We start from the raw sequence: 16,567 nt of genomic DNA on the forward strand, positions 1-16,567 counted from the left end.
TTCTAAATTTCAGAATACCACATTCCCATACTTTAGCATAAAGTAGAGAAAAATGTAATAAATAAAATCAAATCATATTTATGATTTTAAAATGATTATGTTATATAAGGCTGTTTCCTAGTAAATGCCAGTGAAAAGCAAACCTTTCCATTTCTGACAAGAATAATGTCTTAGATGTCATTTATTAATTTCATAGATGTCATTTAAAGATTAAATCTTTTAATGGTTTTTATAAGTTAGTAATATATTTAAATATATTTATTCATTAACATGGTCATTTGGCTATGAATTTTTAATTATTTGTCACTCATGGGCCATTGGTAAACATTAGAGTTTATCTAGTCCTTTGATAATTTAAGGAAAATTTTATTCTCTTTAAAAGTGCAACAAAAAGACCTTTATAAAACAAGTATATATGAAATTTTCTTTTTAATTTACAACAAAGCTTGTGTTATTTGTAAATTATCTGGTGAAGTTGCGTAGAAATTCAACCTTTTCTTTTTAGAAACAACCATTATTGGTACGGCTGCTTCTAGCATGCAAGAAAAGAAAATGCCTTCTCAATTTCAGCGCTGCCTCTTGTCCGCAAAGGTCTTGCCGTTTATCTTTTATCCAGAAAGCACTTAGTTTGCAAGGCTGGTGTGCAAACCTTCAGATTCTAGGACTGAAGGGCAAATGCTTCTAAGTTTCATGCCAAGCATCAGTGAATATGCTGCCTTCTACATTTCAATAAAATCTATTGTTGGATCAAGGCTTTGCTATACCCACCAACTAGAAAGGGCCACTCGTGACACTTACACCCCAGGGTGATTTTCTAGGGAATCTGAAAGCCAAGCTTGTTGAACAAGCTCAGTTTCCTAAATCTGCTACTCTGTGAACATTCAACAAGACAAGCCAGCCTCAGAAAGACATTAAACAAATTTAATGGAAGAAGATACTCAACGAATTTTGGAAGTCAGGGTCTCAGGGAGGGAGAGTGCCCTCTTGGATTCCGCGGGCCCTTTCACACTGTCCCTCAGAGACCGCACACTCTTTTGGCGGTTCCTTGCAAAGCGAGCCCTCTTGATCTTCCACAGTGCAGCATCACTGAGGTTAGCAACATTGGTCCTCACAGCAGTGATAGCTTTTTGAAAAGAATTTAAAAGGTTATCATCATCCTCTCCTTGCTATGTCACAAAGCTAGTTTGAAATAATCCACCTGTGTACAGTTTTGATATAAAAAGACATCTTGCACAGATGCATGAGTTATCCATCTCTTTCTATGATGAATCTTACCTGAAGAAAATCATGACTACTCTATCACCACTATCATTTTTCTGTTTAGACTACAAAATTAAATTATCTAATTTTATAATCTTTTCTCCATCTATTTAGAATTACAATCAAGTGATTAACAAGCATACAAGAGTACGCAGATCGCAAAATATATCCCACAAAATTGCTCCCAAACATTAGAAACATAATGATTGATTAATATTTAAGGAACCTGCAGTCACAAATGGGTAATATAGGCCTTCAAGGAAATCAGAAGAATTCAGATTTCGTAATGCCAGAATATACTTAAATTCATGGATTAGTGTAAAAGATAGTCAATAAAAATTTGATGAATTGAGTACATGAAGTCAAGAAAGATATCATCTTCCATATGGGAAGTTAAATTACATGCCAAATGTCTTTTGCTTACCTAACAAGATTAAGAACTATGGCTGTCTACAACAAAGTCTGTGTTCTACTTACTTGTAGGAAAAGGAAATTCTTTGTTACAGTCCAAATGTAGCTGAGCTTCCAAAGAAAGCGTCTCAAATCTGTTGACAAAGAACTCCCAGCTCAAAGCAGGAATATCTTGCTTAAGAAAATGCAAGAGTAAAAGCTTGCTCAATATTGTGGGTCTGTCTTTAACCACAGTATCAAACTGAAAGTCAAGACAAAGACACAGACCCTGGGAAAAAGGAAAGAAAGAAAATCAGATGTAAACGTCTAAGACACTTCAAAGACAATATACTATGGACAATCAATGAAACAAAGCAACCTCCTCCATCCATACTTATAAGTAAAATGATCCAACTGAAATATTTTTGATGTAAAGTATTGGTAGGAGAAATTCAGAACTTCTAATTGTAGAATATCTTTTGAATTTTTGTATGTTATTGATTTTTAGTGCATTAAATAATTAGCACTTAATCTAAATATCTCAACCAGAATATCTTTTTTAATGTCCACAGTTTTCAGTAAGAGAAGCATTCTTTTTTTTTTTTTTTTTGTACCAGGGATTGAACTCAGGACCTTGTGCATGCAAGGCAGGTCGTGGCATCACCGAGCTAAATCCCAGGCCCCCAAAACCATTCTTTTAAAGCTACATTTTAGAATATATGAGAAGACAGCCTTTAAATTTCATTTCAATCCTAAACAGTGTAGTTCTAAAAGAAAATAAAATTACCTTGTCATCTTGGAATGTGAGTGGAACAGGGATTGTTAAAAAAATGAAGGTTGGGATCAAGACAGCATCCATTTCTCTAGCCCATTAGTCTAGCATCCTTCTCCCCTTTGTTTGAGACAGGGTCTTGCTCTGTAGTTCAAGGTGGCCTTGAACTCATTATGTAGCCTAGGCTGGTCTTGAACTTGGGGCAATCCTCCTGCCTCAGCCTCCTAAGTACTGGGATTACAGGCATGTGTCACCATGCCCAGCCGTTCCTCCTCTTTTTAACTGGCTGAAATTTAAAAATTATAATTCCTCAGCCATCCCATTTATTCATCTGACTGTCATCTAATGAATGCCTCCCACGTCCCAGGTCCTCAGCAAGAGTAGGACACACAATACCGACTAAAACGACAGAGAGGACTGTCTAGAAGACCAATAGGGGATTTACAAGTGAAGACACGCCACCGGCAGCACAGCCCTACACTTTATCACATCTGGAACAGTTTGTCCTTGCTTATAGGTATTAAAATATAGGAAGAACCCTTGCACTTGGGAACCAGTGTGTACACATACACACACAGAGTTAAAAATATGGATTTTATTATAAATCAGACCTGAGTTTGTTTTGCTTACTAGCTATATGACCCTTAAAAAGTGACTTTACCTTTCTAACCTTCAGCTTCTCTATCTGTGATATGGGAACACAAAGAGATTATTGTGTGGGTGGAATAAGGTAACATGTGATGGTACACTTTTGTTTTTGTTTTTGGTACCGGGGATCGAACTCGGGTCCTTGCGCTTGTGAGGCAGGCAGCAGAACCACTGCGCTAGATCCCCGGCCCAGATGGTACACTTTTAATATACTTCCCTGGCAATATAGTATCTATTTGGCAAATAATAACTCTTGCCATTATTATTAGTTTTAATAATAAGAGCAAAATAACATTGGTATCAAAGTAGAGAAACTGGAGGTTCTATTCTTGATTTTCTTACTAACTCACTTGGATAAGTCACATTCTCTCTCCTGGAGACCCAGCTTATCACTTATAAGTAAAGAGACTCAAAAGATAAATATACCCAGGTCTCATATTTCACGTCTCCATCTTTAATATGTGACATTTCATTTGGGCAGCATATCACCTTCTCATGTTTTACTTTGATTATACTGCAATTCATCTGATTTCTCTTAGCATCTAACATCTAACGACAGGAAATGCCAGCCTAGTTTAGAAACGTGTCATATACATATACAACAAGAAGGTATATAATAATCTCATCCGTCCAAAAGTGATAGGAACTATGGACAAAGACTGAAATGAAAGTACCACTAAAAGGACCTTTTATGAAAGTGTAGATTTAGGATTCTTTTTTCCAATTTAAAAATTTCCACTGGATAGGGAGAGCTTCTGGCAAAGAAGCTCTTTTTGTGTTTTGTTTTTATTATAACTTAGCAACATGCATTTGAACATTCACACACACACACACACACACACACACAAATCTCCACTATTATCATCATCATCAATATAATGCATTTATGTGCTTATTTCTAAATGCTTGTGTCCCCCTAAAAAATTCATATGTTGAAATCTTCCACCTTAATGGGATACTATTAGGAGTTGGGGCCTTTGAGAGATAATTAGATCTTGTGGGCAGAGGTATTCCTACTAAAAAAAAAAAAAAGCCTCAGACATGGTGAAAGGCACTATCTATAAACCAGAAAGTGAGTCTTCACCAGATGCTGAATCTTCCAACCCCTTGATCTTGGCCTTCCTAACCTCCAGAACTATGGTGAATAAATTTCTATTATTTTTATAAGCTGTTGTACTTATGGTATTTTATTATAGAAAGACTAAAAGACAAAAAATTTGACAACTCAATGATTCAATGGTGCTGACACAGACATCTGCAAAGCAAATAACACTTATCACATGTCACCTGCAATGCTGGCCTCTTTATCGTGTCAAGCAGGAGGCCTGCCCTGGTAGCCACTGCTGGGTTGACATCCTCCACAGCTGTCAGAAAGCAACAGAAGGCATGTGCCAGGAATACTTCAGGAGGTGGTTCTTGGTCACTGAGTGAATATCCAGAAACCTACAAATTACAGCCACTTTTTCCACTGCAATGAAAAATAACCGAGGACAAAATGCAAGCATGTATATTGACATTTATTTAGATAGTCTGAAAACTGAACCCACAGAAAAAGTCAACTCAAGGCCCCCACATGGCAATTTTAAATACCAAAAGGAAATTCTCCTGCCACCCTGTCCAGTGTTCAATTTCTTCTATGCAGCAAAGACTGTTTCTATTCAGTCCAGTAGTTTTCTGTCAGGCAGGCTTGGTTTAATACTGTCTTTTACACTTTTACAATAGTCTTTCTCTTTGTTTAGCAGTCAGCTACATTTTAAACTGCTCGAAATACCTCTCTGTTCATTTCTGTGGCCAATCCATGGAAGTTCTGCAGACTATCAAGGGAGAAAAGGGGTGCACACTAGGCCTGGATATGGTTTCTGGGCCCCTACACCACTCTTAGTAGGTCATGTTGTAAAATGAGAAACCAAACAGATACTTTCTGAGACTGCAGAAGTCATATAATATTTCTTCTGTGTCTATATTTTTGCTTGATAAATTTCTACTTATTCTTTAAAGCTACATTAAATTATTCCAGTCATTTTTAAAGTATAGCCTTACTTAACATAGCTAATAAAACAATATAGTGCCATGTGAATTAAGATGTTACAACAGCCAAAGACATGGATGTCCACTATCACCACTCCTGTTCAATATAGTTTTGGAAACATTAGCCACAGCAATTAGAAAAGAGAAAGAAATAAAAGGAATAAAGATAGGAAACAAAGAAGTTAAATTGTAGGAAAACAGAGCAAGCTCAAATAAACAACCTAATGCTGAATCTCAAGCTTCTAGAAAAAGAAAAGCAGGACAAACCCAAAGCTCATTCAAGGGAGGAAATTATAAAGATCAGAGGAGAAATCAGTGCAATGGAGACTAAGAGAAGGATACAAAAAATCAATGAAGCAAAGAGTTGTTCTTCGAGAGAATGAACAAAATTCACAAACCCTTAGCCAACCTTATTTAAAAAAGGAAAGAAAAGGTCCAAATCCATGCAATTAGGAAAGAAAAGGGTGAAATTACAACAGACCCAGCAGAAATCCAGAGGATCATCAATACCTACTTCCAGGACCTATAAACCAATAAGACAGAAAACACAGAAGAAGTGGACAAATTTCTAGATACATATGAATTACCAAAATGGAATAAAGAAGACCTAAAACCTCTAAATAACCCTATATCAATCAACAAAATTGAAAACATAATTAAAAACTTACCAACTAAGAAAAGCCTGGGTCCTGATGACTTCACTGCTGAATTCCACAAGATATTTAGAGAAGAACTATTGCCATTACTGTTTAAACTCTTCAACAATGGGGCAGGGATCTAGCTCAGTGGTGCCACTGCCTACCTCAAAAGTGCAAGGTCCTGAGTTCGATCCCCGGTACCAAAATAAATAAATAAATAAATAAACAAACAAACTCTTCGACAAAATTGAAAGGGAAGCAATACTTCCAAATTCATTCCTGGAAGCAAGCATCACCTTGATCCCCAAAGCAGAGAAAGACCCACCCAAAAAAGAGAACTACAGGCCAATCTCACTAATGAACATAGATGCAAAAATCCTCGATAAGATACTGGCAAACAGAATGCAGAAGATCATCAAGAAATCATACACCCTGACCAAGTGGGATTCATCCCAGGGATGCAGGGATGGTTCAGCATACACAAACCAATAAATGTAATACACTGTATAAACAGAGCCAAGGACAAAAACCATATGATCATCTCAATAGATGCCGAAAAAGCATTCAACAAAATCCAACACACATTCATGATAAAAAAAAAACCCACAGAAAATTGGAATAGGCTCTATTTCAACCCGATAAAAGGCATCTGTTAAAAACCAACAGCCAATATCATACTAAATGGTCAAAAACTGAAATCCTTCAAGCTAAAATCAGGAACAAGACAAGGATGCCCACTATCACTACTCCTGTTCAATATAGTTTTAGAAACATTAGCCATAGCAATTAGACAAGAGAAAGAAATAAAAGGAATAAAGATGTTACAGCAGCCAGGATATTCTCTCATTCTTTTCTGCTTTTGGACATTTTATCATCTTTGAAGAATCTGATACTGAAGGTCTGCCTGCTCTGTAAAGTCCATTCTGGTCTTTTCATTCCATGATGGCCTACAGAAATACTACTTATTCACAAACTATTGATTTGTAGACTGTACTTATGTGCTCATATATAGTTATATGACATGTACCTTTTGGTGGTTCTTAAATTATATTCATATCTTCTATAGTTTGTCAACCTCTTATATGTTTATGTTTGGTCTCAGCAATTACATTTGGAGGCCTTAATAGTAGGAATCTTCTCTTATACTTCTCTTTATTGCTCCCAAAGTGCCTACTACATATGGTATTTATTCAATAAAGTAATAGATTTGCTTATTTTAAAAAAAATACACACATAACTAAGAAACCATACACACATAACTAAGAAACTACCTTAGACATTTGGTGGGGGGAGATGGAAGTAAATAGAAAGATGAAAGATGAATCATTCACAATTCTTGACTTCAAAACCAAGTTGACTAAAAGAGACAACCATAGCTGTAACATATTATAAAAAGCTGTAAATGTCTCTAATGAGGTATGAATAAAATGCCCTGGGAGACCAGGCAACAGAAAAACCACTTTCCACCGAGCGGACCTTGAAGGTGAAATTCAGTGATGGTATTTGTTTTGGTTTGGGTTTTTTGGTACCGGGGATCAAACTTGGGTCCTTGCACTTGTGCAGCAGACGGCGAAACCACTGAGCTAAATCCCCAGCCCTCAGTGATGGTATTTGAAGGTGGATCAAATGGAGATGCCAATTGAACAGGACTTTGAAGGGAAGAAGGTTTCAAATGGAGACTACAGATGGTGAAGGCATGAAAGGAAGCAAAAAGCAATGGAGAAATAGTGATGGCATATATAGAAAGAAGTGTGGGAAACATGGCTGCAAATATATGCAGATAGACTATGGGAGGCTTTGTATGTCAGTGAAGGGGTCTGAATTTTATTCTCTAGGCACTGAAAACCTGTTAACATAATCACAGCTATGATTCAAAAGGTCAATCTAGAAACACTGTAAACCTGACTGGAATGAAAGAGCACAATTAAATAGGTATCTGCTTTATTTGCATTTAAATATAATATTCCCTATAACTGTTGTAAATATCATGCAGATTTTTGCTAGAAAATTCTCGTGTACTACTACATCTAATTCCCTACAACATCATGTGCTATCATAAATAAACCAGCCCTGAGACTCATATGAGCTTCCAAAAGCAAGCACTTTTTGAAATGGCCAGATATTAGGGAATTAAATTATAAGGTGTAATAATAACTAATGGAACTTCCATTTCTGTACCAAACTTTTGAGACACTAAAATACATGGAACTGTCCCGATGAGCTACACTCTGGCCTGTTGACCCTGAAGACTGGGGTGACAGTGAGCCACAGATGTGAGGCTAAGGAAACACACTCAAGTTCCCTCATTACCACCTTACTCGGAGAACTTGCCATTCTGTGTACATATTCATCACTGTGGCAGACTTGGTCCCTGATGGCCCTGATGTGACATGGGTGTACCACAAGTACTCTCACACGTTACTGAATCACCTGGAAGACCTGTTTAAAAACCTAGATTCCAGTCCTCACCACTCAGCACTAAGATGCCGATTCTGTCAGTCTAAGGTGAAACTCAATAATCTGCTTTTAATAACTATCCCAGTAACAGATACAAGCAATCTAATTGGTTATTTGTAGTCCAAGCTACTAGGACACATTTGGGGACTAAACAAGGGTGCTATTACCACAAACTGAATAACAGCCATAATTATACTTAGGCAAACATGGAGAGTCACTGCATCTAAGGACTACTCTGCGAAACACTGTTATCAAGGAAGCTCAGATAAGTAGAATCAGCAAAGCAGAAAGCCCTTTTAAAAAGGAAGAAAAAGGAAAGTCAAACATGGATGTCAAAACTGGACATCTGGTTTACCTTATGACCAGAGAATTCTTAAGCTAATACAAAAGTACCTGCTTCAAACCTCATCTTCCAGTCTTTGCTGTTGAAATTGCCATTTATGATTGTCCAGAAGATGTCAGCACCATGAGGAAGTGACAGAGCATGGAGAAGGAGAGGGACCGCTAATGAAGACAGCTGGGAGAACTCAGACTTGATGACCCTCCACAGGCTGGGGAATCAAGGAGAAGCAAAGTAGCTACAGTTACAATAATCTTTACTGAAAAAGAATCCTAATATCTTAAATGGAATTAATAGGCAGGGATGTTTTAGTAAAATTACACTTATACACAACACTATAAGCTTCTAATAAACATTTTCTATGCTCTTTTCTATACATGTTTTAAAGGAAATACTTTTATGTAACAATGTAGAAAACATTTAACACTACATTTGAATATAAAGATTAAAAATTGTATAGAATAAATTTCAACATATAAATGAACAATGACTGCTAAATAATACACAAAATTAACACTAGTTATGTTGAGGTGATAAGTAATTTTTAAATTTTTCTTATAGTGTTAAGTTTTGTTGGTTTTGCCTGCCCAGCAACCCTTTCCCCTTTTTATGACAAAGGACAACTGTTTCTATTAATAACAGCCTCTTCAAGACCTGGCGGGATTGTCAAATCAAGCTCCCCACCTTACCTATCATATAGGTAAACACAAAATGCAGGGAGGCAAAGCACTTCAATACCTTCAATAGAGTGATTAGTCTATGAATGGGCCTACAGTGCAAGCATAAGAACGTCTGAATCTTTTTTTTCAGAGAACAATATAGACCCTGGGGGAGAGAGGCTCTCTCTCCTGCTGAAATCTGAGGGACAAAGAGCAATATCAGTCAAGGGCTACCAGTGGTCCTCTTTCCCACCTCCCAGGGTCAACCTGCCTGGGGAGAAGCCAACTTTTGAACAAGAAGCCAAAACTTAGGTCTATGCATCAAGCCAAGATAGACCTGGGCTAAATTATGGGAAGGACAGAGATGGGAGAAAAAGGGAGAGGGAAACATATACATGGGGGAAGCGGGAGACAGACAGAAAGAGAGACCGAAGAGGAGAGGGTACTCTGATGGTATCTTGTAACTGGACAAGTTTAAGCTAATTCACTATCAAGTACTACCATAATATTCTGAATATAACATATGTTGGCATCAGTGTTTTTTATTCAGTCATTTAAAGTACGCCCTTTGTTCATTTTCATTGTTGTTTGCTTTGGTTTCTTACGTGGCTCCAAAGTTAACATTAGAGTCAAAATTATCTGTGACTTTAAAAGGCTCTTAATATACCACTAAGAGAGGGACATAATGACAGTTTACCTCCATTATGCGGAAATCATATTGAGGCACAAGTCACTAGATGTGTGCTTACTAATCAGAAGCCATATCAGAGCTATGAATGAAAAGGAGAAACTTTCAAACACCATATGCTTACTCTGAGCAATGGAAGTTGGACAAGTATGGATCTAATCCCAACCCTGCCATTAATCAGCTGTATGTCCATGGGCAAATTTCTCAACTCCTCTGAACTTCATTTTCTCCCAGTACAGAGTGTATTTAATGAGATGGTGCAAGGTACTTAGCACATAGTAGGTATTTAAAGACCTTGAGCTACTATCATCATTGTGAGGATAAGGATGATGCTTCCAGAGTACACAATAGGCCCTACAAAGAATGCAAAGGAAAAAGGAGATACAATCTTTCCCTTCATGGAACTTTCACTTCAGCTGAAGGAAGCAAATCATATGGATTTTTTTGGTCTCATGATTGTGCTTTGAGGAAAAAAAAACCTGGACTATGTACCCCAAAAGATGAACTGGACGTCCATGGCACAATAATCCACTTTACTTGGGTACATTTTTGGTAGAGACTATTTTAGCAATAAAAATCTGCCAATTTAGAATTCCCTAGTAGTAGTGGAGCATCTACCAAACTCCTGACTGTTTCCACAGATTTTGCCCAGATGTGCAACTTGTCTGATCCTCACTCTGAACTTTTCAGGTCATCCCTACTCTTCCTCACATCCAGGCCAGGTTTGTTTATCTTCCATCAACTCCTACTGCACATACAGAATCGGCATTTTATTATGGGAAAACTTGTATAGCTCCTTCACTTTTCTCATAGTATGCTTCTGTAGTGGGTTGAATGGTGTATCCCCAGAATGCAAGTCTATCTGGAACATCAGAATGTGACCTTACTTGGAAATAAGGTATCTGTAGATATAATTAGTTAAGATGAGTTTATGCTGAATTAAGGTAAGCCCTAAATCTAATGACTGGTGCCCTTATAATAAAAGAAGACACAAGAGAGACAGTCATTTGACAATGGAGGCAGAGGTTGGAGGGATGAAACAAGCCAAAGAATGCCAATGATTGCCAGTGATCACCAGAAACTATTAAGAGAGGCAAAGAACTTTTCTCCCCTAAAGTCCTCAAAGGGATTGTGGCCCCACTGAAACCTTGATTTCAGATTTCTAGCCTCCAGAACTATGAGAATAAACTTCTTTTGTTTTAACTCTCTTAGTGTGTGGCAATTTGTTACAGTAGTTCTGGGGAATGAATACAACTTCCCCTTCCTCATCATGGCTGAAACCTGACATTTTCCTGATAATGTGGTTTCTCCTTAACCTCAGTGAGTCTTCTCTTCAGTCTTCATTCCTTCAGAATGATCTTTATTTCTCAATACTTCCTTCAGGCCTCTCTCCTCAACCTTTCTTTTGAAACCCATGACATCCACTTATAGGGCCTTCTCTTCATTTCCGGAGGAAGTAGGCACCTTGTTCAGTCTTCCTCCTCATGCAAGCCTTTCCCAACACCTTAGAGTATCAAGCTCTGCCCTCATAGATCCCTTGCCACCTCAGGACAGTGGTGTTTATCTCTCCTCTGTTGGATGAGTTGCCGGCCTCACCTCTCTAAGGCTGAGAACACTCAGCTTTCCCCCTCTGCTCCTACCTGAGACTCCTAGTCTTCTTTCCTACAATCTTCTCCCAAGCATCAGTTCTTCTGGTTTCATTTGCCTCAGTCTTAGGCTGGATTTCAAAGTCAGCCATTTCATCACTTGGTAAGCCTCTCCTCTTCCATAATCAAATCACTAATCCTGGACTCTGGATAAGCCTACTGCTCATCTCTCATCCACTCTGAAGCCCTAAGCACTACGGAAGAATTTTTAAAATCCAAACTCCTACTAATTGGGTCCACTATAAACTGGTGCTGTCTAACTTCAGCTAGGCCATGGAGCTGGCAATTCTGTGGTTATTTCCTGTTGACACTCTACTGCTTTCCTCCTCACCTGGGCTGCTGCTTTACTATTTCTATGTTCCTCAACCTCCCAACCCAATCTCTATTTTTCTCCCTCTCAGAGGAAGACATTAACACTTATTATTCGTAAGGTTTAAGTCATCTGTTCAACTCCCTTAACACTGGTTTCTCTTTTCCTCAGAAATTATCTCCTTTCAAAGGAAAGAGTGCTACTTCTCTTTTTCACTCTTCCATTTATACTTGATTGCGCTTCAAGAACTTGACTCCAGTAACTTTCTTTTTTCTGGCCCTGTTTGCCAGCCCTTTCTCATGGACTATAAATTTTTCCAAATTTTCTTTGTCTTAAAGGTCCTTGATGTCCGTTCTCTTTCCCCCTTAAGTATCAGAAGTGTCCTTTCCTTTTCTAACAACCTTTTAAGAAAAAAAGTTGTCTGTTTATCTTTATATCTCTTAAATCCTTGCAACTTGCTCATGACACTCCCTTAAACAGAGGTAATTCCCAAAGATCTCTCTCTTCTCTATACTTTTCTATTAAAGCACAATTCTGACTTTATTTAGTGTTTTAAGGTCTTCTGTGGATATCTATGTATCTTTAAAGAAGTCTCCTATCTTCAGCCTCTTCATACTTGGGCCCCAACCTACTTCTCTAGTCTCTTTTCCTTTTATTCCCCTAAATCCATGCCCTGCAGAAAAATAAAATCTTGGTGTCACCTAAGTAGGTCTTGCCATTTCTTCTTCTTTCTTTCTTTCTTTTTTTTTTTTTTTTTTTTTTTGCTTTGTTTGTTAAATTCTTTCATTGGTACATTGTAGGTATACAACACAATTACATTTCTCATTGGGAATTGTACCTTTACATAATTCATCTTGGTTCTTATTTTTTCCCCATTCCTAGTCCTCCCTTCACCCCCTCCACCCTTCCCTATTTACAAAGACTTTATTTCCATTTTTTCCATTTCTCATCATTTTTCCGTTCCCCTGCCCCTCCCACTACCCCTACCCCTTTGGACCTTTTCTTCCTATTTTGCATTATCGATTATTCATTCTAATCATTGGTACATTTTAGGGATACAATATAATGACATTCATCAGTGGAAATTTGCACCGTTACATAGTCTCTCTTGGTTCTTATTTTTCACCCTTGCCCAGCCCTCCCTTCAACCCCTCCATTCCTTCCTATTTACAAAGATTTTGTTCCCATTTTTCCATTTTCACATATTAATCCCATTCCCTTCTATCCTTTCCCCTAGCCCTCCCACTTCCTTCCCCTTTGCCCCTTTTCTTCCTATTTCACATTACCTATTATACATTTTAGTCCTTATTTACACTTTCAGTTTCTCACACCAGAGAAACTATTTGGTATTTATACATGTGTGTCCTATTTATTTCACTTAAGAGTAAAGCCTCAATGTGAATCTACTTAGCTATAAATGTCTCTAATTTCTCATTTGTTATGGTTGAGTAGTACTCCATTTTATAAAAAAAAACACACTTTCCTTATCCAGTCTCCAGTTGATGGGCATTTGGGCTGTTTCCAAGTTTTAGCTATCACAAACTGTGCTGCTATGAACATGGGCACACATATCACTGTGGTACAATTCTTTTAATTCTTTGGGGAAGATCTCCAGCAGTGAAATAGTGGGGTCAAATGGGACTTTCAGTCCTAGTTCTTTGAGGTATCTCCATACTGATTTCCACAGTGCTTGCACCAGTCTATGCTCCCACCAGCAGTGGAGCAGGGTTCCCCTTTCCTCACAGCCCCGCCAGCATTTGTAATTGGTTGATTTCATGATAGCAGCCATTCTTTCTGGAGTGAAGTGGAATCTCAGTGTTGTTTTCATTTGCGTCTCTTGAATGACCAGTGATGCTGAACATTTTTTCTTGTATTTATTTGCTATTTCTACTTCTCTGTCTGAGAAATGTCTGTTCATTTCAGATGCCCATTTTTGGATTGGGTCTTTAAATTTGGGAGGTCTGATCTTTTGAAGTTCTTCAGAGATTCAAGATAGTAGACCTTTGTCTGAGGAAGAGCAGGTGAAGATTTTTTCCCACATTGTGGGTTGTCTCTTCACACTGCTGGTGGTTTCTCTTGCTGTGCAGAAGCCTTTTAATAAGAAGAGATCCCACTTGTTGATTGTTTGTGCTAGTTCATGGGCAACTGAGGTTTTGTTCATAAAATCTTTTCCTACACCGATGTCTTCAAGGGTTCTACCTAACCTCTGCTCCAACTGGTTCAGAGTTTCTATTTTAATATTTAGATCTTTAATCCATTTTGATTTTAGTTTAGTTCATGGTGAGAGATATAGGTCTAGTTTTAATCTTTGGCAAGTTGAAGCCCAATTTTTCCAGCACCATTTATTAAAGAGGCTATCTTTCCTCCAGTGAGGGTGTTTGGCTCCTTTATCGAAGATGAGATGGCTGAGTGTGTCTGGAGTTGTTTCTGCATCTTCTAATCTGTTCCACTGGTCCTCAGGTCTGTTTCTTTGCCAGTACCATGCTGTTTTTATCACAGTAGCTTTGTAGTAGAGTTGCAGGTTGAGGATTGTGATACCCCCTGCCCTGTCTCTGTTACCTAGAATTGCTTTTGCTATTCTGGGTCTCTTCTTGTTCCAAATGAATTTTTGGATTGTTTTCTCAAGGTCCATGAAGTATGCTGCTGGGATCTCAATTGGAATTGCATTAAATCTATATAGCAGTTTTGGAAGTATGGCCATTTTCACTATATTAATCCTTCCTACCCAGGAGCAGAGGATGTCTGTCCATTTTCTGATATCATCTTCAATCCCTCTTTTCAGAGTGCCATAGTTTTCAGAGAAGAGGTCTTTGATTTCTTTCATTAGGTTGATTCTTAGGTACTTCAGTGTTTTGGATGCTATTGTGAAAGGAATTATTTGTCCTATTTCTTTCTCAGTGAGACTGTCATTCGTACAGAGGAAAGCTACTGATTTTTGTGTGTTGACCTTGTAACCAGCTACTTGAATGAATTTGGTTATTAAGTCTAGAAGACTTTTGGTGGAGTTCTTGGGGTCTTCTATATAGAGTATCATGTCCTCTGCAAATAATGACAATTTGACTTCTTCATTTCCTATCTTTATTCCTTTTATTTCTTTCTCTTGTCTAATTGCCGTGGCTAATGTTTCCAGAACTATATTAAACAAGAGTGGTGATAGTGGACATCCTTGTCTTGTTCCTGATTTTAGTGTGAAGGATTTCAGTTTTTGACCATTTAGTATGATATTGGCTGTTGGTTTTTCATAGATGGCTTTTATCAGTTTGAAGTAGAGACCATCTATTCCAATATTTTGTAGGGGTTTTTTATCATAAATGCATGTTGGATTTTGTCAAATGCTTTTTCTGCATCTATGGAGATAATCATATGGTTTTTGTCCTTGGCTCTATTGATATACTGTATTACATTGATTGATTTGCATTATGTTGAACCATCCCTGCATCCCTGGGATGAATCCCACTTGATCAGGGTGTATGATCTTCTTCATGATCTTCTGCATTCTATTTGCCAGTATCTCATTAAGGATTTTTGCATCTATGTTCATTAGTGAGATTCGCCTATAGTTCTCCTTTCGGTTGGGTCTTTCTCTGCTTTGGGGATCAAGGTGATGCTTGCTTCCAGGAATGAATTTGGGAGTATTGCTTCCCTTTCTATTTCACTGAAGAGTTTAAACAGTAGTGGCAGCAGTTCCTCTCTAAATGTCTTGTAGAATTCAGCAGTGAAGCCATCAGGGCCTGGGCTTTTCTTAGTTGATAAGATTTTAATTACATTTTCAATTTCATTGGTTGATATTGGGTTGTTCAGAATTCTTAGGTCTTCTTCGTTCCACTTTGGTAATTCATATGTATCTAGGAATCTGTCCATTTCTTCTATGTTGTCCATCTTATTGGCATATAGGTTCTGGAAGTAGGTATTGATGATCCTCTGGATTTCTGCTGGGTGCATTGTAGTTTCACCCTTTTCATTCCTAATTGCATGGATTTGGGCCTTTTCTTTCCTTTTTCTGGCAAGGTTGGCTAAAGGTTTGTCAATTTTGTTGATTCTTTCGAAGAACCAACTCTTGGCTTCATTGATTTTTTTGTATCATCCTCTTAGTCTCCATTGCATCGATTTCTCCTCTGATCTTTATAATTTCCTCCCTTGTATGAGCTCTGGGGTTGACCTGTTCTTCTTTTTCTAGAAGCTTGAGGTTCAGCATCAGGTTGTTTAATTGGGCTCATTCTGTTTTCCTAATATGCATATTCACTGCTATGAATTTCCCTAGTAAGACTGCTTTCATTGTGTCCCATAGATTCCGATATGTTGTACTGTCACTGTCATTTAATTGAAGGAACTGTCTGATTTCTTCTTTAATTTCCTCTGTGACCCATTGGTTATTCAGAAGTGTGTTGTTCAATTTCCACGTGTTTATGAAAGTTTTCCAGTTTCTTTTGCTATGGATCTCCAATTTCATTGCACTATGGTCTGATAATATACAGGAGATAACTTCAGTTCCTTTGCACTTACTTAAACATGTTCTGTGTGTGAGTATGTGGTCCATTTTTGAGAATGACCCATGTGCAGCTGAGAAGAATGTGTATTCTGATTTTGTGGGGTGGAAGACTCTGTAAACATCTGTTAAGTTCATTTGTTCAAGAGTTCGATTGAGTTCTAGTATTTCATTACTTATTTTTAGTCTAGTTGATCTATCTATTTGTGACAGTGGGGTGTTGAGGTCCTCCACTACAGTTGTAT

The 16,567-nt window shown here is 37.8% G+C and overlaps 1 protein-coding gene across 1 annotated transcript in view; it reads right to left on the reverse strand.

The window, feature by feature from the left end:
• The window catches only part of Unc79 (unc-79 subunit of NALCN channel complex), a 231,959-nt gene that overhangs the window by 91,610 nt on the left and 123,782 nt on the right, over positions 1–16,567 (reverse strand). The window contains 5 exon segments of the mRNA XM_087195499.1: positions 944–1,123; positions 1,738–1,939; positions 4,358–4,467; positions 4,470–4,538; positions 8,587–8,744. Coding sequence (XP_087051625.1) covers positions 944–1,123; positions 1,738–1,939; positions 4,358–4,467; positions 4,470–4,538; positions 8,587–8,744 — 719 coding nt within the window.

This window comes from Heterocephalus glaber, unplaced genomic scaffold (genome assembly GCF_053883595.1).
Source record: "Heterocephalus glaber isolate CG9 unplaced genomic scaffold, H.glaber_assembly_v1.0 deba00001608, whole genome shotgun sequence".
Classification (NCBI taxonomy): domain Eukaryota; kingdom Metazoa; phylum Chordata; class Mammalia; order Rodentia; family Bathyergidae; genus Heterocephalus; species Heterocephalus glaber.